At 32.4% G+C, this 25,986-nt stretch overlaps 1 protein-coding gene across 1 annotated transcript in view; it reads right to left on the bottom strand.

Annotated features, from left to right (window-relative positions):
* Positions 1 to 14,606: 14,606 nt before the first annotated feature.
* LOC108910273 (UDP-glucuronosyltransferase 1-8) overlaps positions 14,607 to 25,986 on the bottom strand; it is a 29,921-nt gene continuing 18,541 nt past the window's right edge. Inside the window, exons 4-5 of the mRNA XM_018714832.1 lie at positions 18,606 to 18,822; positions 14,607 to 14,960 (exon numbers count right to left, since the gene is read on the bottom strand). Coding sequence (XP_018570348.1) covers positions 14,678 to 14,960; positions 18,606 to 18,822 — 500 coding nt within the window. The 3' untranslated portion in view covers positions 14,607 to 14,677. The remainder of the gene's footprint in view (positions 14,961 to 18,605; positions 18,823 to 25,986) is intronic.

Genomic DNA, 25,986 nt, shown 5'->3' with positions numbered 1-25,986 from the left:
TAAAATTGATATTAAGAGTTACATAAAAATATTATTTACTTTAAAACGTAAAAAGAAGTAAATATGTCATTTGCCAAGGATGTTATGCTAACTCTGCGAATTTGTATTGCTGCCATCAATATCTTTATTCATACATATTTTATTGTTAGCATTATATTTTTACTTTTTACTTACATCGGGTCTGCCAAAATTCATTGTTTAGCAATATTTTAAAATAATGAAGATTTAGCAACTACAGTTCGCAATTTCCGTACCAAATATGGTCGAACTTCATCAACTTGAAGATATTAATTGAAAAGTTAACACTCTGGCTGTCCTTCAACAAGTTGTCCAACACAAAACATTGGAGCAGTTCGTGAGAGTGTTGCTGATAGTCCAGGGAATTAATTCGGCACCATGGTCAGGAATTAGACATTTCGAGAAACTCTCTACAGTTTATTCTCACGAAAGATTTGCATTTCGATAAAGTTCAATAGACTCAAGAACTGAAGCCTACTCACCACGGAGAACGAAGAGAGTTCGTTGAATGGATGATGGAACAACAAGTGGATGCTGATTTTTCGAACAAAATCATCTTCAGCAATGATGCCTTTATTAATCGACAAAATTCTCGCATTTGGGGCTCAGAAAATCCACGAGTGATTGTTGAGAAACATATGCATCTACAACGTGTCAATGTTTCATGCGGATTGTGGACTGCAGGCATCATCGGATCATTCTTCTTCGAAAATGCTGTTGATCAGACAATAACAGTTAATACTGCTCGCTATCAAAATTGCAAAATATGGTTGCAGACGACATGTGGTGTCAACAAAATGATGACACATGCCTTACAGCCCGAGAAAGAATTCAATTACTGCATGAGTTATTTCCTGGTCGTATAACTTCCCGTTTTAGTGATCAGAATCGTCCGCCCAGATCATACGATACGTTTTTAGATTTGATATCCTTGAAAACTCACCTGTATCTTTACATGGAGTACACTGATTTTTTTTGAAAAGATATGACTAAAATTGAATTCAGGAAAATCATATTTAATGTCATTTATCTCAAAAACAAAATAACCTATAGAAAAAAATAGCCTTTTTTTTAGTTTAGTTTATTGGTGCTAGGTATACATAAGTATTTACACAAGTCAAAAAACAAAGAAAAGGAAAAAGCGAATGAACATAATAGTGAAGATAGAGTCCTATGGTAAGAGTAAGAGTAAAATCTAACGTCTAAAGATACAAAATCAAAATGTAAAATACACATACAAATTAGATACAATACAAACATTAACATAAATAGTCAAACGTAAAAAGGAAGAAACTAAAGACTGACAATTGGAATACATTTTGATTTATTTATTTATTTTCTCAATTATTATATCTTATTTTGTAGGCCAATCAAAAGCGTTGCAAACTAGGGAACTTTTTAACGTTGTTTTAGATATTAGTTTAACATTCTGCTTATCCTAATGAAAAATATTAAATAAGGTAATGGACCAATGTGTATTGTCATAACTCATAATATTAGATGGCACGCTCTTCGTATATTATAAAGAAATATATACACTAAATAAGTAAACAGTGGATTGTTACTATTGAATTTTTTAATTTTAAACTGTAATATTATAATTTAAATAAACTTAGTCTAAAAATTGATAATATGAAAAATGTAGAGTTAGCCTTACAATTTTTATTTTTATGTTTTGCACTAATTGTAAGATTGATTTAAATATCGATAAGTTATAAATTTTTTGGAAGGTAAACCATATTACCTTGAGTATTTTAATGTAGTTTTTAGAGAGCCGCACTCAGTAACATTATAAAGCTGTAACATTTATCTGCAAGCATTTTGTAATTCAACTAGAAATTTGCATAGCGTTATAATTTCCGAATAAAAATGATATACCGGAAAAACGCCGTTAAATTTAAAATTTTTCGTAATATTTGTAATTTAAATATTCTATTCTCTCAATTTTTATTTAATACAGTGCTGTCAAAATAAAACTTCTTTAATATCAACTTTTGGAGTAAGGCAACCTTAGATAAATCATAATATCTTATAATTGGAAATTCATAGATATCTCACTACCTACGCATTTTTTTTAGTGTTTATTTTTATAATAATATAAATGTACCAAAGGCATGCTGTTTAACACTGTGGCATAATTTATTTATTATTAAAATGATTTATTGCTTTTTCAAATCGTTGCCAATGTTTGTCAGAAGATGGTATACAGAGTGATATTATCGCCAACATTATAAAAAATCGGGGCCGGTCTTGGTTTTTTAATAATAGTATGCTATACTTTTGATTGAGCCACAGAAATACCATACTCGTACATAATTTTATTCAAATGGCAGCTGTTTCAATGTTGTACAGGATTACAGTTCCAGCCACTCAATAAAACACCCTGTATCTCAAAAATTGTTAATAGCGGTGTTTTGAAGTTAGACACTTTGTATATGGAATAGTGTTCAAGTTTTTTGTCTACAAAAGTACATCTGTAGCATTGTTGTTTAATTTAATTATGGCCTCTAGTCTCTAAAACTTTAATATTGTGTAATTCTAAAGCGGTTAAGTTTAGCCACTTTTACCGAGTACGTATTTTTTATTTAGAATTCAACTCGATTTAATAATTTCTTGCAGGAAATTCAGATTTTTGAGGGTCAAAAACGTTAGACATATTTTTGTAATGACAGGATAGTACAACTGGCGCCCCCTAGAAGTGACTGCAACACAGATACTATATTCGTAATTGCCACCTTATAAGCCATGAGCAAACTTTCAAGATAATCCGTCCAGATACCGAACATATTTAAAAATATTGGAGAAATATTGGAATAATACATATTCAGTTCAACTGTCATATTCTTCCTTTAAGGTGTGTACCATTGTTAACGAATCACCCCATATTTATTTTTATTCCAGAAATATAGCATAATTGACATCGATATGATATTATTAAATTTTAATTTGGAAAAGTCGATGTATCAACAAAAGTTATAACCAATATACCGACTGTTCTAATAACCTAACAGTCTCTGTCTTGGTATTTGTCCTTATCAATTAAGATATCCGAAAAAAGGTTTATAACTGTGAAATCGCCCTCAGCGAGGAGTGAGTAATGAACGGTGATATGTCTTTGTTTGCTCCTGTTATTCCTGGCAGAACAATTTCGTCGGTTAGTATCAGAAAATTGGAGTGTTCCAACGAAACAGAGAAATGGAATGGAAATTTCCCACTATGGGATAAAATGAAGTAACTGTTTTGGATAAAGAATTACATAAATCCTATTTGACTATATAATAACTTAAAATTATAAAAGTTTTAAAATTTGTTTGTTTAAATAAAAATTTTATCACTCAAAAAACTGATAAAAACTATAACAAATGAACTAAAATAACTACACTGACAAAAATTGTGGAAATTCACATAGGCGTTTTATTGTATTTGTAATGGTTTTTGTACATGAAAAATGTAAATGAATTGAATTGATACATTATGTAGAATTATTCGTTTGAATGTACATTTTTTTTATTACCTTTTAGTTGTACTTTTATAATTAAAAATATATTATTCCTAATCCTTTATGTGTGTTTACTATATTTCTTGTAATTTTACGAATAAAAGTGTGAATTTACATGACCTGATTTGGCTCAGCGAATCAGATTAATCATGTGATCACCCAATGTGATGTTACCGGGCGTATCATTCAGTAATGTTTAGATTCATTTGTGATATAATATATCAAAGTGTTTGACCTATCAAAATATAATATTATAAATAAAAATTAAGGTAAGTAAACAATAAATCTTTCGTTATATCTTTAGTCAAAATTATGAGGACCATCAATAATAGCCATACTGAACTTTGGCTAACCTTTATACAGACTGTAGCTTGGTATTTAACACCTATTTTACTTATTGTTTTATTTACTCTACATTTTGTTTTCAATTTAATGTTCTTAAAAGCAGTGGCCATTGCCCTCGAAATGGTTCAAAGATTCCACCTCAAAATAACACCTAAACGCGAAAAGTAAGGCAAAAAATGTATTCAGTAAAAGTCTTCATATGAATAATCCTTTTTCTGTAAATGCAATTATTTTTATTGTTACTATATCAAAAAGTAATTAAACACATTATCAAATTTCATTTAAATCGGATAAAGTATTTTAGAGTAATTTGGACAAAAACTTACTTTTTGCTAATTTTGACGTCCTCTAGTGCAACTAAGCAACAATAGGTATATTTGCACATGAAATATTGGGTATGTAATAAAATGGTGCAATAAATCTTGGAAATACTTAATATTATTAAAAGAAGAAAAAAAAAAGAGATCGCGATTATTTTATAAGAAGATAAGTATATGCCTAATTATTCCATGAACTTGGATCATTAGTGATTGAAAATATTGAGAGAAGATATCCTCTCTATAAATGTGTTATTGATTAAAAATAATGACGCCTTTCACCATGGAAGAAGATAAACAAACAAAATTTAGTTTGTCAAATTCATTTGAAAAAGAACAATTAATAAGAGATGAAAATGTCGTTTTTTTTATGAGTGAAAAAATTTTCCATGAACGAAACTGATATTCCATGTAGTTAGAAATCCAATTTTTTTCTACTCATAAATTATTTTAATGTTCAATTTAATTGTATGTTTTAATTGCTTCCGCATATGTGCGTCTCGTTGGACATGACATTTTTGCTAAGTAAAATATCATCTTATTTTAATTTATTTTACGTATGTATAAAACCGTTGAAATTAAGCTAATCGATAAGAAAATGTATGCAAATATAATTTATTTACAGTTTTAATAAAAGTAATCATAAATTCGACAATTCAAGTTTTCTATTTTAAGACGAAAATAACAGTTTGCGGTTCAAGAAAGAAAAAATTACTTTTGTAGAGAAAAGTCTTGAAAAAAAATCTTATCATCTTACGGACCCAAAAATCCTATATGACCCTATCGACAGGGAACGTTCTACCCAAATATGTAAAAATATATAAGGTGTTCTATTTAAATTAACAAATTTAACATCCGGGACAATTTTGTTTGGACTTCATTTATTTTTCTACTTTGAAAACTTCAAAAAAATCGTGCAACTTTTGTATTTCACATTTTTTTATAACTCTAAAAACAAAAAAGTTAATAGTGGCGTCAATATATAGTGTATCACTCTGTACTTACCTATATTTTAAGCACATTGTTTTAAACTTTAGTCCACTTTAATGACAATTGCTACGATATTGATGTAATAAGAACTATTCTTAAACACTACCTGCTAAACATCAGTTAATAGTTATTTTTGATACTGTATTGCGAAATTCTACTTTTGCATTCGAAAATGAAAGTTTTATTTGCGAGCAATAGCGAGAATGCAAAAGAATTTTGCAATCGAGTATCAAACAATATTTTTTCGAAAACTGTATTCTACAATTCAAAAATTACTTATGTAATAGTATATTACGTAATAAGTGTTGTAAAAAGCATTTTACGCACGAATGAAAAAGTTAATTCTAAGTGTAATTCTATGAGTGCGTAATTGCATTACACCACGTATTATGTACTATACTTTGCCTACGACCACTACTGTAAATACTTAAAAACTCACCGTCTGCGATCAATATCAGATTCCTATTACGTACGGTAAAAAAATCGCACAGCTTGGTAAAAAAATCGTACAGTTTTCCTAGCAACCGCCTAGTAACGGTCAATACAAACAGTATTGTATTGACCTGTTAATTTTCTAATTTAATTTCCGCCGAATCTCAAAAACTTGAAACGTCTGTTGTACGCGGGAGCGCAAATGGCTCCATCTGTCGTGCGAATTCCCAACTATGCCATTCAAATGGCTACAGTAGGAAGCGACCTGCTAACTGCAGGTTCTTTGTTGCACGACTGCCACCCACAGAGGGCGTAACACAATGTTTGAATTGTCATTGTTGCGAGAAACAACTACTCCGAGAGCTATTTGCCCCTACCGGCATTGAATTATACTCGCAACACCTAGTGCAACAGCTAGGATCGTTTGTCAGTTTAACCCCCCAGGCACAGACCGGTTTCGGATTTATTAGTCCTCATCAGTGTGTCATAGGTGCGACAACCGACAAACGACCCAGCTGTTGCACTAGGTGTTGACATACATACATACACACAGAAAATACTGTTGTAAAAATGCACACAATTGTTCCTAAAATCGTGACAGGAAAAAATTGTGAGAAAATTTGACATTTACAATGTGATTCTTTTGTACAGTTGTAAAATTATTACCAACAAATTATAGATATTCTTAAATATTCAAAAAATATTGTATGAAAGTCTGATACAATTTATTCCTGTCACGATTTTAGGAACAATTGTGTGAATTTTTACAACAGTATTTCCTGTGTGTACTTAAAATATAGCAAAAAATCGAAAATAATTTTTCAGCTGTAACACCCTGTAGAACAAAAAGGAGCAACAATTGATTAAGGCATGTTTGGCTCAATCGCTATATTTTGGCGTTAGCAATCTGCCTTCAAGCTGTGTACTATTATTAATGACTCACTCTGTATACAAAAATTTCGAATTCATGAGAACGACTAATTTTGCATGCTTTTGTGTATAAGAAACTAGTACCCAAATCGTTCACTTCCTGCAAATGCTGTCTAAATTGTTTTAACATTAAAAGTTTCAACAACTCGTAAATTATTATCTGTATCATAAATATACCAATTTTAACAATACATATCCCTACTATGTGAACATTTTACGTTTCCCGAAAATGTTCAAATAAAGCCCTACATAGCTTTATTACTCTGATATCAATCTTACTTGTAAAGCGTAGGTACATTTTATAAAGTAATTCCTTACAAATGTCCAAGCCCGAGGCTAAATGAAATATATCAAAAGCGAATGTGACGTGAACGTCTTGTAATGTTTTCAGTCAATTTGTTGCCTCGAGACAAGGAACGTAGAGACACCCCAAGCTGCTCCCAGAGGCCGCACGATTGCGTCTCAGCTCAGGTTGACCTCTGTAGCTGTCACCCCCCATACGCCTAACACCTACACACCTTGTGTTCTTCCTCGCCTCTCACGAGCCGAGTGAAATGGCATTCGCATGCACTCAATTCCCCCAAGACGTTAAACCCATTTGGTCTTCATTTACTTCAATCAGAATCCTGGAAGTTCCGTACCCCAGAGATATTAGTTTGACATGCACTATACACTTTTAGTAGAGTGAAAAATGATGTTGAATATAACTCTGGAGTTACAGTTTGAAAGTATTTTTCGTTAGTTTTTTATATCGGGAAGTTTTAATGTGGTTTGGGCGGTGGCTACAGACGCCAGGATTTGCATATCCCATTTTTAATAAAAGACACATAAAATACCGAGTGCCTCCGCAAACGTTGGTGTATTAGTCAAATTCTGAAGTTGAATACTTATTTAAAAACTTAGAATTCTTTCCGTTTTTTAATAAAGAACACGCTATACAGGGTGATTCACAAATGGTGACCAAAAATGAAACCTCGTATTCTTTGGTGAATTTTAAGGGAAGTCTTTCGTATAAAATTTTTATCTAGGACGCTTCGTTAAAAAAATACAGGGTGTTAAACTTCAAAAAATATTTTTATTTTTTTTAAATATTTTAAAAACTAGTAAGTGAAATAAGTTGAAATTGGCCACATTGAGGACTTTTTATTCAATTTAGATGCTCCAGTGGCGGAGATACAGGGTATCGGTGGCATATTTTTCTAAATATAATATATATTTTTTTAAATATAATTGTACGCCACTGCTTTACGGTAACAATCATGATATTTTCGGATTCAAATTACTACTCTCTCGTATTTTTCGAAAAAAGCCGGATTTTCAATTAAAACATAAAACGAACTGAATACACCAGACTTCCACCTACTGGATTTCTTTTTATGGGATGCTATTAAACAGCTGTTATACAGTGAACAAATTAATACACCTGAACAGTTAGAAGAAAGAATAAATAATGTTTTTGATCAGATTCAACAATAAAAACATATGAGAGTAGTAATTTGTAGAAAATTGAAAGACGAATCCGAAAATTTCACGGTTGTTACAGTAAAGCAGTCGTCTAATATTAGAAAATATGCCACCGATACCCTGTATCTCCGTCACTGAAACATGTAAATTTTAGGAAAAGCCCTCAGATTTTGGACAATGTTTACACAAATATATGTGCCCAATTTCAAATTATTTCACTTACTAGTTTTTAAATTATTTAAAAAAATTTAAAATATTTTTTGAAGTTTAACACCTTGTATCTTTTTAATGAAGCGTCCTAGATAAAAACTTTATAGGAAAGACTCCCCTTAAAATTCACCAAAGAATACGAGGTTTAATTTTTGGTCACCATTTGTGAATCACCCTGTATATTGAGGAAATATTGGCAAGAAAAGTTTTTTATGAATTTATGGAGAAAATTGAATGAACACAAAAATTTAATAGATACACAGTTATTAGGTATTTTTTTTACTCTATTTAAAACGTTACATTAATTCAAACAAATTTATTACTACTACTGATGACTCCCACTTTCAAAAAGTCAAAGATAGTATCTCAATTGGGTCATGCTATGAAATTTTGACTAAAAAATTGAACATGCTTGACGTTGCAGCATAATTTGCTCCACGTTTGATGACCTAACAACAGAAAGAAAATTGTGTGGACGTTTATCGGCAACTTCTTGAACAGTGACGATGAAATATTCATTGGGACATTCAAACAAAAGTCAGTTTCGATTCAATGTCAAAGTGATGCTCACTGTTTTTTTTTTCGACTTTAATGGAATTATATATTTTGAATTCTAGCCTCAAGATGAAACAGTGAACCGTGTGGCAGAGTTGTAACGAGACAACTCATGGTTTTTGCACCATGACAATGCGCCCGCACTCTCTGCTTTGTCAGTTCGTCAGTGTTGCGCCAAAGATCAGGTTACTGTCTCCTTACTCACCACACCTAGCACCTTAGATTTTTTCTTATTTCCGAAATTAAAATGTTGAAGAGTTGCCGTTTTCAGACTATCGATGACATCAAAACAAATTCGTTACTGACTTTAAAGACCATTTCGAATGAAGCTATCCAAAACTGCTCCGTGAAATGGAAACACAGCTGGAAAAGTATATGAATAGGGGAGAGGAGTACTTTGAAGAAGACATGGACCAATAATGTATAAAATTAATAACTACGTTTAAAAAATGAAGTTCGGTTATTTTCTGAATAGACCTCGTATGCCCCTGGTAAAGCTGTTTGCAAATCAAGTTACTAAAATTGATTCGAAGATATACTGAAAAAAAAAACAAAAAATAAAAGTAACACTTTTTATGTGTATAAAATTATAAGGTTTTACGGATTGCTAACAAAGATTTCAAAGTCTGCACATAAACTCACAATACGAAAAGTTTAAGAAACAGTACATTAGATAAAATAATAATCAGTTTTATTTATCAATATATCAAATATTTTAATATTACACAGCAGAATGTAACAGCGACGTCGCACTTCTTCAGAGATTACATAAGATGTTTTTGACTTCATTTGGTAAAATTATTTAGCTTCGTACTTCTAAATTAGAGTAAGAACGAGGAAGCCATAATAAAATATAGGCTGTTACAAATTCGCTTCTCACTACAGGGATCTCGGAACCTGTAAGAGGTACGAAGTAGCTTAAATTGAGGCAAAGTACCGTAATCAGAGGACCAACATTATGCCTCTAAAAAATCAAAACTAACACGATTAGTTTTCGAAATATTTGAAAAAACCCGAAATTTTGGAAATTCGTGTTTGTTTTATTTCAGCTTTGTTTGAGCTGATATTGAACAAAGAAGAACACTTTCTCATGGCCACTTTTTGCGCTCTATCGAATGGCATAATCAATTTTTATATGTAACGTTTCATCTCTCCAGGACCATCATCAACTTCATTTTTTTTAAATACAACCCTAGAAATTTTATTACATTTTTTACAAGGCTTAATGACCCCCAATACTGTACTGCCTCAGCCCGAACCAGATTCAGACGTTTTGTCTCGAAAATTTCATCTTCAGTGTATTCGTTCCAAATTTATCTAATTTTTTTTATTTAGATTTCTTTGTTTATTGAATTATCGTACACTGTAAGTGTCGTTAGACCCTGTGAAATCCATCTAGTTAACTATTACCAACACGCGTTACAATAACACATTTATTATTATTAACTATTACCATCACACTTGGTCATACATAACTCAATATTGTTGCGTCAAAATTAAACCATTATAACAATTTTAATTCTATTATGACAAATTAATTCTTAAAAATGCATATGAACAACCAAAACGCCAACTGAATATTATTCTTTAAAAAATTTCAGTAAATGTTCAAAAACATTTTCGTTCTGGCAAAGGTTGAAAAAGGAATATCAGCTTAATATTATCGGAATTTATTATCCCTGTAACCGCAACTGTGAAGGAACATGTCTGTTGTATTTGTATGAATATCCTGAAACAAATAGATCGAAATTTGTTTAAATTTTAAGCACTCGAGAAGCCTAGAAATAACTATGGACACGGGAATAATACTCTAATAATTTTTTATTTTAATGCGTGGTGGTAATAGTTTAAATATGATAATTCAATAAACAAAGAAATCTAAATAAAAAATTTAGATAAATTTGGAACGAATACACTCAAGATGAATTTTTCCAGACAAAACGTCTGAATCTGGTTCGGGCTGAGGCAGTATATTATTGGGGATCATGAAGGCTTGTAAAAAATGTAATAAAATTTCTAGGGTCGTATTTAAAAAAATGAAGTTGCTGATGGTCCTGGAGAGACGAAACGTTACATATAAAGATTGATTATGCCATTCGATAGAGGGCAAAAAGTGTAAGTATCACCTCAAACAAGGTTGAAATGAAACAAAAACGGATTTCCAAAAATTCGGTTTTTTCAAATATTTCGAAAACTAATCATGTTAGCTTTGATTTTTTAGAGGTATAATGTTGGTCCCCTAATTACGCAACTTTACCCCCATTTAAGCTAGTTTGTATCTCTTACCGTTTTCGAGATTCCTGTAGTGAGAATCGAATTTGTAACAGCCTGTACATGCAGCAATAACACAAGAAGCACTATTTGCTATCTACTATAATGGAAAGTGATCTCTTCGGCAGATGGGTACGAATTAATATCTTTGGAAAATATATAAAATACCAAACGAAATTGGTGGACATCTTTGAATCACGTTTACAAATGCAGATGTTATAAAATCGAAGAGGAAGGCATTGACTATGGCAGAATCTTACGTAGAAGAAAACAAAATTGCGATATCAATTTTGCACAGATAGTAAGCAAAGGAAGCAATATCAAAAAATGCTGTTGCCGCTACCGATATACTGTCTACTACTTCGAGGGGATATGAATTGCCTAGAATTATTATTTGAAATTGTGTTGATTCCAAGGCATATAAAAACATCCCTAAAAATGAGTGTTAATGAATAAAATACTCATATTCTTGCTGATACACCTTTTACCTTAAGTCGTGCAATGAAACTTATTGCACAGGCTTTTACAAAAACCAATTTCTTACGCTAATTTTGAGTCGATCATAGACAACAAAAAACGATTCAATTTTTGATAAAAAGACTGCAACTTTTAATACCTTCATAGAATTTTGCGCTTCTTGATTTTTTTACAGAATGCTTCGTTGATGTTAGAGTACAAAAACCACGACAATGCTAGAACACCATTACTACGTAACATTTATGAAAACTGGATAAAATTGATGGAACCACCTTTTCTGTAATTACGTAATTCTTGAAAATTTGTTTACCAACTTATTATTTTTCAATAAATAATCTTACAATTACAATGTTCTTAGATTTTTACTTTATTTTTTTTTATGTAACAATGTTAATCTAAACAATTTTCTTAACTAAACTACACTTTAGCATTCAGTTTTTCTTTTATTTGTTGTGTGAAGTGTCGCACCTAATTAAATGTGAATTTTTATGCGTCAACAAAATTATATGCCCGTAAGTTTGCATGCATATCTGCCCCATAAGTAGGTGTTATAAGGAGCTGACTGCGTTTCAAGTATCCGTCCTTAACGGAGTGTTCGTGTTTCCTGCTTTCCTTGAAAATAAGCGATTTCTGCTTAATAAGAGCACTTCGTGTCGTTTCTACCATAAATATATACTTTTCTACCAATCCTGAATAAGTTTACTCACACCTAGCGTTTTGTCATTTCACGTAAAGCTTTCGCGGAACACATTGGTGATTTGTGTATTATATACAGAGCTTTCATAAATGATTACAAGCCACCTGACCAGTAATTTTGACATTTGTGTGGCGTCCGTCGTCCGTGTTTATTTTCGTGTTGCCATAATTTTATTATTTCTTTTGCTTTAATATTAAATCGTACATATTTCAAATCAATCAGCTGTTTTCACAGATAAGCTTTCGGTATTTTGTCGAATTATTGGTTGGTTTTATTTCAGAACGCATTATGCCGTTGATTCCAGAACAAAATACCTTTATAATGGCCCATTTTCTCGAAATGAAGGCGGGTGATGGCATGCTTGCATTCACTCCGTAGTCGCCGATTGTTATTGTTGAGTATCCATTGATATAATAGTATTATTAAGATTGTGTTTTTGATATCAATCTAGAAACCAAGTTAGAAGTATTGGAAACGAATGTAAAGAAACAGAAATAACATATGTTCTCCAAATTGATGTAATTAATTTATCCCACACGAAGGCTGCAAATATGGTGACGCGATCGAAACTAAAAAAATTTTGATCGAGAGGCGCAAGGCCGCAATAAGCAGCTGCAGTGGCAGCGGACAATTTTGAACGAGAGACATAAGGCCGCAATAAGGAGCTGCATTGGCAGCAACTATCTTCAGCTTGAAAAGTTTGGACGAAAACTAAAAGGATCAAGAAAAGTAGCAGTCAGTTTACAATCATCATCTGCCAAATCAAGTAAGAGCGAGAAGTAAGGAACTCAAAAGGGGGAAACAAGAGTCAAGAAAAGGAACCGAGTTATTGGTGGTCGTGAAGATCATATCGGATTACAGCAAGCAATAATTGTAGTGTAATATGTATATCAAAATAGACCTTATGTACCACTAACAATGCGGAAATATTTTTTTTATGAAATTACATTCAATAACCCACCTGCAGTTCGAGCATCAAAGAAATTGATAAAATCGAAATATTTTTGGGCAAAAATGAATCTGTATTCATAACCCAATATCTGTATATTGGGTTATGGGCTAAACAATGTCTAGATTGTCAAAAGTCTAAAGTGTACAAACATACAAAGCCTGAAATGGGATGATTTAATACCCCTAAAGGTAGATTTGAGCAGATACATATTGATTTAGTAGGTCCTTGACCTATGTCTGGTGGTTGTAATAATTATATATTTACAGTGGTTGATCGTTTTAGTAGATGGCCAGAGGCATACCCTCTTAGGAACATGACAGCTGTAACGGTAGCAAATAAGTTATTTACTGAATACGTTAGTAGATTTGGTGTTCCTCACACTATTACTACAGATCAAGGTAGACAATTTGAGTCAGAATTATTTAGACAGTTTACTAAATTTCTAAGGGCACATAAGATACATACTACACCGTATCATCCCCAAAGTAATGGAACGGTAAAACGATTTCAGTGAACTTTAAAAACGGCTCTAATGGCTCGTAGTAATACTAAGCACTGGAAAGATGAAATTCCTATTGTTTTACTAGGTTTTAGAGCTTTAATAAAATATAGGTAGGTATAGGTTAATAAAATATAGGTATAAATATAGGTAGGTTTAATAAATATAGGTATAGGTAATTATAATATAGGTGAATATTAAATATTCACCTGCTGAATTAGTTTTTGGTCAAACCATTAGATTACCGGGAGAATTTTTCACTGAATCTAATAGCACATTGGAGGTTGATTCCACTATTAATCATTTGAGATAATTATTTGGAAATATAAAACCAATTACGGTACGTAATTGTAAAAATCAAAAAATATTTGTTAGAAGTGGTAACTCGTAACAATGATGTTTTTCATACTACTAAAAATGGTAAAGAAGAAAAAAAATCTAGTTCAACGCCCTCTATCTCCGAAACGACACGAATTAGGAAATACGTTTATATCATGAACCTGTTCTATCGATTATTAAAGTATCCAGAATAAACCTAAATCACTCTGTATAGCCAAAATTATAGAACCTGGACTGCAGAAAATCCACACATATTTGTAGAAACCGGTGTACAGTCTTGTGTAGTCATATCAAGAATAACAGAACAACTGTAAAATGTGATATGAACAAGAGAGTTTTGTGGATAGCTAGTGAAGGACATCATTTTGAACATAATATGTAATGTTTTATTGCAAATATGACAATATTGAGTTCTATTTGCGATTAAAGGTTAATTCACCCGATCTGAAACACCCTGTATATATGACAGTTATAACAATATATGATTATATTATTATAAAAGCCAAGTGAAAGCAGTTTTTGGGATAGGTAAGTAATTTGTCAAAAAAAATGATTAGTTTTTGAAGTTAAACCTTATATTTATTTATTTTTATTACGTATATTTTTTAATTGCACTAATATATTCTTTTCTTATTTTAATTCGTCTGATTTTTATTATTACAAGATTGTTACCAATATTTTATTAAGCTTTTTTGACCTTTCCACTTCTAAGCCTGAAAACTTTTTGTAGTATAAAATTAACAGCTAAATATAAAACGTAAATAAATAAACTAAAAGCAAGGAACAAAGTGGCAGCGACATCTAACAGATAATATTTATAGAAGGGCATATTAACAGCTGCTGTTCTCATATGCGGTGCTCCTTTATGTCTTGCCACGTATTCCACCCAATAAATGGCTGTCTCAAGTGGTGGCAGTGGGCGGTCCCTAAATCTTTCGGACAACTCTTTAGCTTGCTGCCTGAAACTGAAATAGAAAATGTTATCAATAAGGCGTCACTACTAATATTATTACAGTATAGTTACGACATACTCTACTCTAATACTCTAATATTCTAATACTCTAATACTCTAATACTCTAATACTCTAATACTCTAATACTACTACATACTACTATGATACTTTAATACTCTATTTAATTATCTACTTATTATAGTTATATGTTAAAATATTACTTTGGAATACATTTTTATTGACGGCATTAATAACACCGGCACACAAAAAGTGGTTTGTACCTTTAAATTGACCCAATAAACTTGAAGTCCGTTTAGCTCAAACATCCCCAAAATTTTGAGAAATTGGCAAAAATAGTGGAAAATCGCCGAAATTCATGTTAGTGAACCCAAAAAAATTCGAAAAAATCTTCTGAACTTGATCTAGTGGGTTTCTTATGTATTTTGATATGCTGACTCCAAATCTGGTGTTTTAAGTTGCATCCCCACAGATTTTGCAAAAATCGCAAAATAGTAGCGAAAGATCACCAAAAATAGCGAAAAATCGCAAAAAATCACGTTAGTGAGCGCAAAAAATAAGAATAATGTTTTTCTGACCTTAATCAAGTGTATTCTTAAGTATTTTGACACGCTGAGTTCAAGTCTGAAGTCTATTAGCTGTATCCCCCCACCGATTTTGAAAAAAAAACGCAAAGAATAGCTGAAATGGCAAAAAACATTAATAAAACTGAAAAAACTTTCTAGATTGGATCAAGTATTCTGCTCATAAATTTTGTCGAGTCGAATTTGAAGTCTGTTGAGCCTCATTACCCAAAAATTTTGCAAAAATCGTAAAATATCGTAAAAAATGGAATTCGTGAATCCTAAAAAATCTTGAATAAATGCAATGGAATGAATTACTTCCAAATAAATTCTACTAACTTGAACTAGGCTTTTTTGATGTTGCTCTTACACTTTTCTTCTCTTGTAGCGAACTCTTTTCTCGTCGAATGACCCATACAGCGAGTTACTCTTTCTCTTCTGTCTACTCTGATTCGTTTTTCGCTTTAGTGACCAACAGAAATCTGCCATCATGTTGATATCTCATCTTCATTGGTATCGATTCTCCATTTCACTTGTATCTTGACGAAATCTTTCTCCTTGTAATCGAGGTGTGGTTCGAGGTAATGTAGATTCTAGAAGTTGCTGACCATATTTCTTCGAATTTTTCGCTTTTATTATTCCCGAGAAAATGTTCACACACTTCTTTAAAATTCAACCCTGCATCTTTTCCTTTAGTATTCATTGTTTCAATGAAACAATTATAATTATTTTCTAGACAACCTTGGAGATTTTAGGGAAGAACAGGGCAAAAGGTTTCATCAAGACCTCAAAGAAATGGAAAAGCGATATCAAGGAAGATGGAACGTAAATAAGTTAGCTGACTATTGTTGGAATCTGAAACGGGATGTACCGGAAACTAAAGATGAAAAAAAAAAGACATTCTCTTCGCAGATCATTTAAAAACAAAAGAATAAGATATTCTAGAAACAAAGATTAACCATAATTTCGTTAGTCTGAGCAAAGGGAAAACTCCTTCTTTAGCTAAATCGAGATATTTTGTGTGCCGATGTTACAAATATTAGTTTTTCTCTGAAACATATGCCAAGTCAAAGCGCTGATAAATCGGTGTATCAGCGTTTATGCTTTTTTCAATAAATCTGATGATGCAACAGCAATTTATAGAACTATATAGAGAATGATCGTATTCAAATTAAAGATTAAAATTATGTGAACATTATGATGTTATTTTATAGTAAATATTTGCATCTACATGTTCACTTTGTCTGATTGTAAATTGACGAATAAAAAAATTATTAATTATTAATATTTTTGGAGAAGTTGTAAGTGACTTATGATAACAACTTTTTTCATAGATCATTTATCTTACGAATGCTAAAGACTTTCAAGGAATATGTTAGAACTACTTCAGTGTCCGCACGCAGAACCAGGTCCAAAGTCAAAAGATTTGGCCATTAATTCAAAGTCTGGTTCAGTAGCGATCTGATCGTTATGAACATGAAGGGCTGTCGATTGAGATTTTTCAAATGGTTTTGTCGCGAGCGGCATTCTGGATACCATACTGGCCCAGTAAAAATGGGTGAAGGTAATGCCCAAAAGTGATGGTAACTTCAGAACAGACATAAGGCTGGATATTCTTAAAAGGATCATTAAGTAAGTTGACCTATCTCAAATCAGTAAGTATAACATCAGGACTTCTAACCAGACTTTGCAGACTTAGAAAGCATCTGAGTATATATAGAATATTGGAGAAAGGGAGACCGTAACCCAAATATTCTTTCAGTATGATGATATGACGGAACAACTATCTAAGCTGTGGAGCTTAATTCGAAAGCTAAACTCGGATGAGGAAATTCCCTCTAATAGATACTTTTAATCTATAAAAATGGAAAGTAGTTATCAAACCGGATTATTGTCAATGTGACAATAATGCAGTTAGCTTGATTCACTCTTCATATTAATTGCATGTTTTTCGTATGCTTATCAATGTTCAAAAAATTTCTCTTTTTTGTAAACGTCATTCAACATAAACTCTAAAGCCCTTGTAAAGGGCTTTAGAATTTATGTTTATGTAAATGAATCGAGTGATAGTTTTGTTAATTCAAAATTAATGGTTATAGGCTACCTGATACCAATATTCTGACTATAATAATTGCACTTACATTTATTTATTTTCCTGAAAAAAGTTAGAATAAATATTTCATGAAAAAAAAAACAACGTAAATGTTTGAAACAGGCAAAGGGGGACGCTCTTAGGCAAAAATTTTAACTATATCAAATAAATGGTGTTATGTTTTGGCGACATATATTTTCCGACAATGAAGTTCAAGTAAATTTCTTCATAATACTTCCTTTGGTAATTTTAATAAGCAAATTTAGTTGTTTTGAGAGAATCAAAATAATTGTAATAATATTCAAGCTAATCTAAATTGCAATTTCAAACCGCTGTTTAAGTATCTTTGACAATCTCATTTATATTTATTAATTTGCTTTTAGACCTAATTTTGTAATTTATAAAAATTTAATTTAAGATTTACAATTAGTTAGTTTTCTATTTCATGGTCGACTCCCTCTTTGAATATTTGGCGAATTTCATTTGTCATAATTTAACTAACTAATTAATTTGTCCTCATTGTTCAGCGCCAGTAGACCAATAGATATGTAAACAGTTCGACAGAGACAGAGGGTGAGAGATCAAACCCATTCTCTTTGTTGTTAAAATATTAAAAAATGTTAAAAAATGTAATTTATAATGCGTTTGTTTTATTTAAATCTCGAATACTCTAAAAATATTGTTAAATGAAAAACGGTTTACAGATATAAAATTTCAAAAATTCGTAAAACTAGGAAAGTTTATTATCTGTTAAACTTTTATTTAACCATTTTTTTGTCTTTTACATTTTCTGATATCTCAATAATATGTATTGCCGAAATAATCCACGTCGTCTTTTAGGAATTACTCAAATGATGCCACCGATACCTTGCCAACAGTGTTCAACCGGATATATGTGCATATGTAAGTAGTTTATTTAAAAATATGGTGATTGCTCAGAAAAATGGCATATCTTCTCAAAATATTACCACCAGCGTTACTTACTCTGGACTCAGCACTTTTGTCAGAACTTTATACACTGCATCTTCTGTGATATCTTCTATCCTAAGAACCATGCCTCCTCCTACAGATTGAATAGCTTTAGCATTCGTATGCTGGTCTCCAAATTGAGGTATGAACACTATAGGTACGCCACAGTGAACAGCCTCTATGGTTCCCAAAAGTCCACCATGTGAAATAAATAGCTTGACGTTCGGATGACCTGCAAGTTAATTCATTTTTAATACAATGGTTATAATGTATGACGTATTAAGTACCGAACAACTTAGTATTGGTGTAAAAATTTTAAATTTGAACCCATTTTTAATTGTAACATTTAGAATGTAGATTTGACCCATCCTGTATTCATACACACATACATAGATAATACTTTCCTATTTCGTATTAAGTATAGTCATTTTGTACAAGGAAGAAGAATGAATTTAGGCTGATGATCTGACATAAACATTTTAATATCTATGTTTCTTCTCTAAAATAAAACTAATTTTATTTCAATTAAAACATACGTAAAAACTAAACTTAAGTAGGTAATGATTGTATTTGTCTTTATGATTTAAAATGTGACAAATTGAACTTTGAAGTTTAATTTAAAACTTCATTTGAAACAACATTTTCCATAACCTTTTTAGATATAAAAATGCCTTGACGCATTGTATCTTAAAAATATGGAACAAATAGACACAAGTTAGACCATCTTACTTTTATGAACAATTAAATACTGTATTTATGGCAGCTTTTTTAAAAACACGCTGTAGATATATCATATTTCAACATGGACACTGTATATTCAGCAAACGCTTTAAATTACAATTACAAGCTATCTATCTATCTAAAGTGTAAAGTATTTGGCCTGCTCCAATACCCCCCCCCCCGTTTTTATAATTGCCGAAAACCCTTATATACGGAAAATCTCACTCTAGGGGAGTAGGGAGTATAGCATTTGGAATTACTGTAAAAAGAGAATGGAAGTTTTTGTAGGACCGTATCTGCATGTATTTTGACGTGTTGAAGCCGAATATGAAATCGGAATCATTCTATCAATCTCCAGTATTTTTATAGCGTGCAAAATAACCTAAAATCTGAGAAACTCAGTCATTTGATGTCCGCAGAGAAATGAGGGTATTCGAATCATTTCCAGATAAGAAATGATTTTTCTTTTACTTCGTTCATTCTTTTGTAACGAATTATCTTCAAAGGATCTATGCACTAGACTGCTTTTCCTTTTCTGTGTTTTTGGCTAGTTTTTTTTTAATCATCCAACAAATTTTTAAAGATTTCCAACTTTTCCTCAACTAAATTCTGATAATAATCCTTACTCTTCTAATTAAATTTCGTTATTCGAAATTTTAAAAAAAATAGAGGAAAAAAGAGGTTTCGTTTTTCAAACTGCTGGCGAAACCCATTAGTGGAAACCAGCAGTTTGTACATACCTTCGACACATAAATATAATATTGAAGCTAGAATCACATCTGAAAAGCAATGAAACTTTAAGATATATTTTTTGTACTATCAAAAATGTTAATCTATTAGAGATAATGAAAGATGAAGTTGGACCTCGTCTATTGTGAACAAATAGAATTTTCCACATTTTTCTTATTCAAAGGCAGTTTTTCGGGTGATGGAGCGATTCTAACCCCATAATAATGCATATGTCTCTTCTTTGGAACATACCACTTTTCTTTTTTGTGGGACTGTGTTGCTATTAATAAAATAGCAATAATAATAAGGTTAGATTAGCAACAACGACGAGTCACAAAATCATGTTTTAAAAATTATAACCTTATTTAAGCAAAACTTAAATAATAATATACAGGGTGTTCCTAAATAAGTGTCGCAACGGAAAACTGTAAATTCCTCTTGAAAAAAGAAACATTCTTTTCCTCTTCCATTTTTCTCATTGGGCTTTCATTTTAATTTTTTGCTAATATCTTAGTAACCGTTTGATCTGCAGGACTGAGTTTTTGTACACACATTACCACTATTAATAGCTACTTTTTCGCATCCGTCTCGAATTCATTGAACGTGCCAGTGGTGGAGATTTTAAGGTAACGTAAGGATTTTGCCCCCTAACTTTTACGCCACTGGAAAAATTAACATTTGATAGCAAATTCAGAAGCGCTAATGAATTTTAAACAAAAAGAGTTCTCTAGGTTCATTGCTCTAAAGTCAACCGTTTTCAAGAAAAATGACTTTTTATGAACAAAAACAAACATTTTGCTAACATTTCGAAAATCTTTTGTAATTCAAAAGATAGATAGTGATAATTAACAATTTTAACGAAATTTAACAACATTTGCAACAAGTAGCTATTAATAGTGGTAATGTGTGTACAAAAGCTTAGTCCTGTAGTTCAAACGGTTCCTAAGATATTGGCAAAAATCTGAAAAATGTTTTGACAGCGTGTATCTCGAAAACGAAAGCCCAAAGAGAAAAATGGAAGAGGAAAAAAATGTTTCTCTTTTCAAGAGGAATTTACAGTTTTCCGTTGCGACACTTATTTAGGAACACCCTGTATATAATAAACAAAAGTGAACCCCTGTGTCCATGACGCCCACATTTCTCTGCAACTCACTAATTCCGCAGACCCGTGATTGTGAGGGTGGGTAGCCAAGGTTCCCCCACTGATACTGTCTTAATTTGGTTAGGGTAGGTGTGGGCTTTGTGGTAACTATAAGGGTGCGAAGCGGGTGAAGTTGCTGCTTTAAATGATCTGATTGAAAATTTATAGAAAGAATGATACTATAAAGATAAAAAGAGAGTAGATAGTAAAAAGAGATAGAAATTGTTAAAAGAAGACAGATGTTAGAAAGAGATGGAATACGTTAAAGAGAGAAAGAACAATTTTATAGAAAGAAACAACGACGTTAAGGAAGGAAAATGGTGTTAAAGAGAAGTAGTACTGTGTTAGAAAAGAAATAGGTGTTAAAAAGAGAGAAGATGTATCACGGTATCCACTTTCAATATGATGCAAAAACTATACAGACATACTAAAAAAACTGATCTAGCGAAGCGGGTCCACACTAGCTAATAATCAATAAACAGAACTTCAACAATTGTATTTTTATGCTTACTTTTGATCTACATGATTTATTTTTCATCTCGCGATACATAAGACACAAGAAAAACATGAACATTTTTAGTCAGAAATACGAAATTAAATAGCATTATGGTGCATTATTCAGCAATCTACTGAGAAATTTGTGAGCCAACGAACGTAACCAAGGTCACTAAAAGCAAAACAAGGCAATTCACTCTTGTAAATTACACAGGTCAACATTTGACCTAAGAATAATCACCGGACCTGACCAGGGTACTTATAGGTTTTTTGGATCGCTGATTCCGAATCCGAGGTTGGTTAAGCTCCATCACGTCAGGTTCAAGGTCATTTGAAGGTCAAATGGCCAAAAATGGTATAAAAAATCTGAAAAAATTCATACGTATGTTTTTGGGGTAACCGAGTTCAAAGTCGCTGCTATTTGTACCATTTAAAGACATCTAAAAAGGTCATTTGGAGGTCAAATCGAGAAATATGGTCTAAAAATCTGAGAAAATTTATACGTATGTTTTTGGAGTAGCTGAGTTAAAGTCCGCTGTCAGTTTCACTCCTGAAGGACATCTGAAGGTCATGTCAATTTCATTTGAAGGTGTAATCCAGAAAATCGGTCTAAAAAATCTGAAAAAATTTATACGTAGCCGAGTTCAAAGCCGCTGCTATTTTTACCATTCAAAGATATCTAATGGTCGTATCAAGGTCATGTCTAGGGCATTTGTAGGTCAAATCGGTCTAAAAAAATCTGAAAAAATGCATACGTATGTATACGATTCCTGACCGAATGAGGCGAAAACATAAAAGAGGCTAGCCAGTTAAGGTAATTTTCCGGTTAGTTAGGTAGAAATATAAGCGTGTGCAGCCAATTAAGGCAAGACGAGTGAATGTCCTAGCCAGTTAAGGCATGAACAAGAGCGTGTCCAGCTAGTTAAGGCAAGACGAGTGAATGTTCCGACATTCAGTCGTCTTGACTTAATTGTCTGGACGCGCTTATGTTCTTGCCTTAACTGGCCGGGACATTAAGTCGTCTTGCCTTAAGTGGCTGGACACACTCTTTTTCCTGCCTTAACTGGTCGGAACATTCACTCGTCTTGCCTTAACTGGCTGGACACGCTTATATTTCTACCTAACTAACCGGAAAATTACCTTAACTGGCTAGCCTCTTTTATGTTTTCGCCTCATTCGGTCAGGAATCGTATACATACGTATGCATTTTTTCAGATTTTTAGACCGATTTTCTCGGTTTGACCTACAAATGCCCTAGACATGACCTTGATACGACCTTTATATGTACTTAAATGGTGAAAATAACAGCGGCTTCGAACTCAGCTAGATTTTTTCAGATTTTTTAGACCGATTTTCTCGATTACACCTTCAAATGAAATTGACATGACCTTCAGATGTCCTTCAGAAGTGAAACTGACAGCGGATTTTAACTCAGCTACTCCAAAAATATACGTATAAATTTTCTCAGATTTTTAGACCATATTTCTCGATTTGACCTCCAAATGACCTTAATACGACCCTTAGATGTCTTTGAATGGTAAAAATAGCAGCGGCTTTGAACTCGGCTACGTATAAATTTTTTCAGATTTTTTAGACCATTTTTGGCCATTTGACCTTCAAATGACCTTGAACCTGACGTGATGGAGCTTAGTCAACCTCGGATTCGGAATCAGCGATCCAAAAAACCTAGAAGTACCCTGGTCAGGTCCGGTGATTACTCTTAGATCAAATGTTGACCTGTGTTATTTATCAGATTTAGTGGGGTGGAGGGTGAATAGACATACGATAAAATCGTCCGGCAACCAATGACAGATTCCAAAGAATAAGGGCCGTAATTAAAACTAATTTTAAAGTATGATGTACGAAATAAAGTCAAAAAATTTTTAGACGTAATCATTATGTTTACACCGACTATTTATTAATTTCCTATGTATTAGTAATTTTCAGTGTTGTACAGGTCTGGTCATATTTTTATTTCCGACGAACTATACGACTTGAAATGACAAGTTCTTCGGAAATTTGGGAGGAAGAACACAGCTCACTTACTTCCAGAAAAGCACAGACATTAACCTCTTTTTCTCTCCTTACTTCAGGAATTTGACGAGGTTCTTGATAACTACATTTCGTACACCGATTGACATATCCATACTCCTCAAACTTATGAAAAATATTCAAAACAGTTCTAGCAGTGGGAACTGGTTCGTCGGAATATGAAAATATATACATCGACCAACGACTTCCTCTGCACCTTCTGCACGACAATGCCATTTAATAATATTAATTTTTTGTTCGGCACTGTACACCATTTTTATTTTGTAATATTCCTCTACTTCTTACCAAAGGTTTGAGTGGAATAAAAATAAAAATAAACAAACAGCAAACCGCTTTAGGTATTCGGTCGGTTCAGAAAAATTGCAACGGGTCACGTGCGCTCCCAAAGCCAACCACTTACGAGAGTCCGAGTCGCAGCCTTGATGATATATGTCACGTCCGACCCCTTCCACCCGAAGTTGATAGGGCAGATGCATGTAATTTGCTTAGTCTATGCGAAATAATTACCTGGCCAGACCGGTATAGAAATAAAGTTGTACGCATCGAAACTTCCTAATATAAACATAGAATATTTCGAATACATCCCTGGATGGAGGCATACAGCTTGTATACCAAGGGGTATACCTGTGATTTCCGAACCTTTGCTTTTAGTGACCTTGGAATACAACGACGCTAGCGTAACGTACTTTAAGCCACTCTTACCATCATTACAAATGTATGAACTGGAAAATTTTCTTGGCGAGAATATCCTGCTCTCCCTACTAATGTCTTTATACTGTATTATTACCTTGTACTATTGAGCAGTAAAATTGTTCTGTTTTTTTCTCTTGTATGCCAACCTAAATTAATATGTAACGTAAACTTATAAATAGAACTTTTAATTACAAATATAAGATGTTCCATGACATACACCAATATCGACTTTCACAAAGAGCTGCGTCCTGCAGAACTTGTTTCGAATTTTATAAATAGTGTTAGGGTACGGATTCAAACAGAGTCTGGAGATACGAGCAACAGCTATGGGCTTTAAAACACATGCACGACCACAGTGGTACGACAATGTGTGGGCATAGCTGTTACTAACCTAAAGCCTCAAGTTTACACTATGGTCGTGTCCTTACAATTACACTTTGGTACAGTTACATACGTATATAAGTGAAATTATAAATAAATAGTGTAAGAAACGCAGAGTTAAAAATGTCGTTGACATAAATACCATTATGAAAACAAACCAAATTATGTAATTTATATTAAATATAACAGTGGAAGTGATACTTTTTATATCGGATCCATTGGAGGTGAATGGAACACAGGACGTTAAAAGTGTTGATACTAAGCGCACAATATGATGATCAAATATTATTTTTCGATAAAAATAAAACTCTTCCCCCATGCAGATAATGGAATATTTTGCCCCAAGCGCAGCTAATACTTTTAGAATGGATATTGCATACACCTGGGTCTCATAATGTGAGGTAATGGGATTTATTGGATATTTCACCTACGCATCCAAGTTAATAAATTATTCATAAAAATGGTAATTTAAAACAAAAGCATGTTGAGGTATTATCAGATGTATTTGTAAACATTCAATCTCTTTGTGAGTTTGGATTGTATGGCAATCAATATTCTATTTCACCTGTCAATTTTAATTCTGTTACGATTACGAGTATACTAATACCTACAACTAGATTAATATATGTCTGAATTGGGATGTGAAAACAAGAATGCTTTTGTGTGGGTGATTTTTTACCTGAAACTTTTAAATATCTCGAGAAATAAGTACTTTAGGAAAAAAATTTCCATAATCAAAATTTAATCACTCCAAGGAATATACTATGCTCCGCGGTCGAAATTATAGAGAGTGACTAAGACATAATATAAAAACACTATTACCATAATGCGTATATAATATAAAATGATTTTTATACGGTTCAATATTATTTATCTTTGTGCCGCTCTCTACGCACATCGATAGAATCTATAATCGTCTAGAGACCGAGTTACACTGAACGTCGATCTATATTCTATCTCTGTCTTTTGCACTTGGTAGGGAATAGGGAAATGCTTTTTTAGTGGGTGTAAACGGACTTGATTTACCAGTCCTGAGAAACGTCATAGCATAAGCGTAGACGAGGGGTCTAATTCCATGGCTATAATAAATTTATAAATTAAAAAAACACAATTGGGACGTTTTAAAATGTGGTATTTCTCGTCCTGGTGGTTCGACGATCGAATTTTGGAAACATCGGCGATTTT

This window comes from Anoplophora glabripennis, unplaced genomic scaffold (assembly GCF_000390285.2).
Source record: "Anoplophora glabripennis isolate ALB-LARVAE unplaced genomic scaffold, Agla_2.0 scaffold332, whole genome shotgun sequence".
Lineage (NCBI taxonomy): Eukaryota > Metazoa > Arthropoda > Insecta > Coleoptera > Cerambycidae > Anoplophora > Anoplophora glabripennis.
This window is presented reverse-complemented; position numbering and strand designations above follow the sequence as displayed.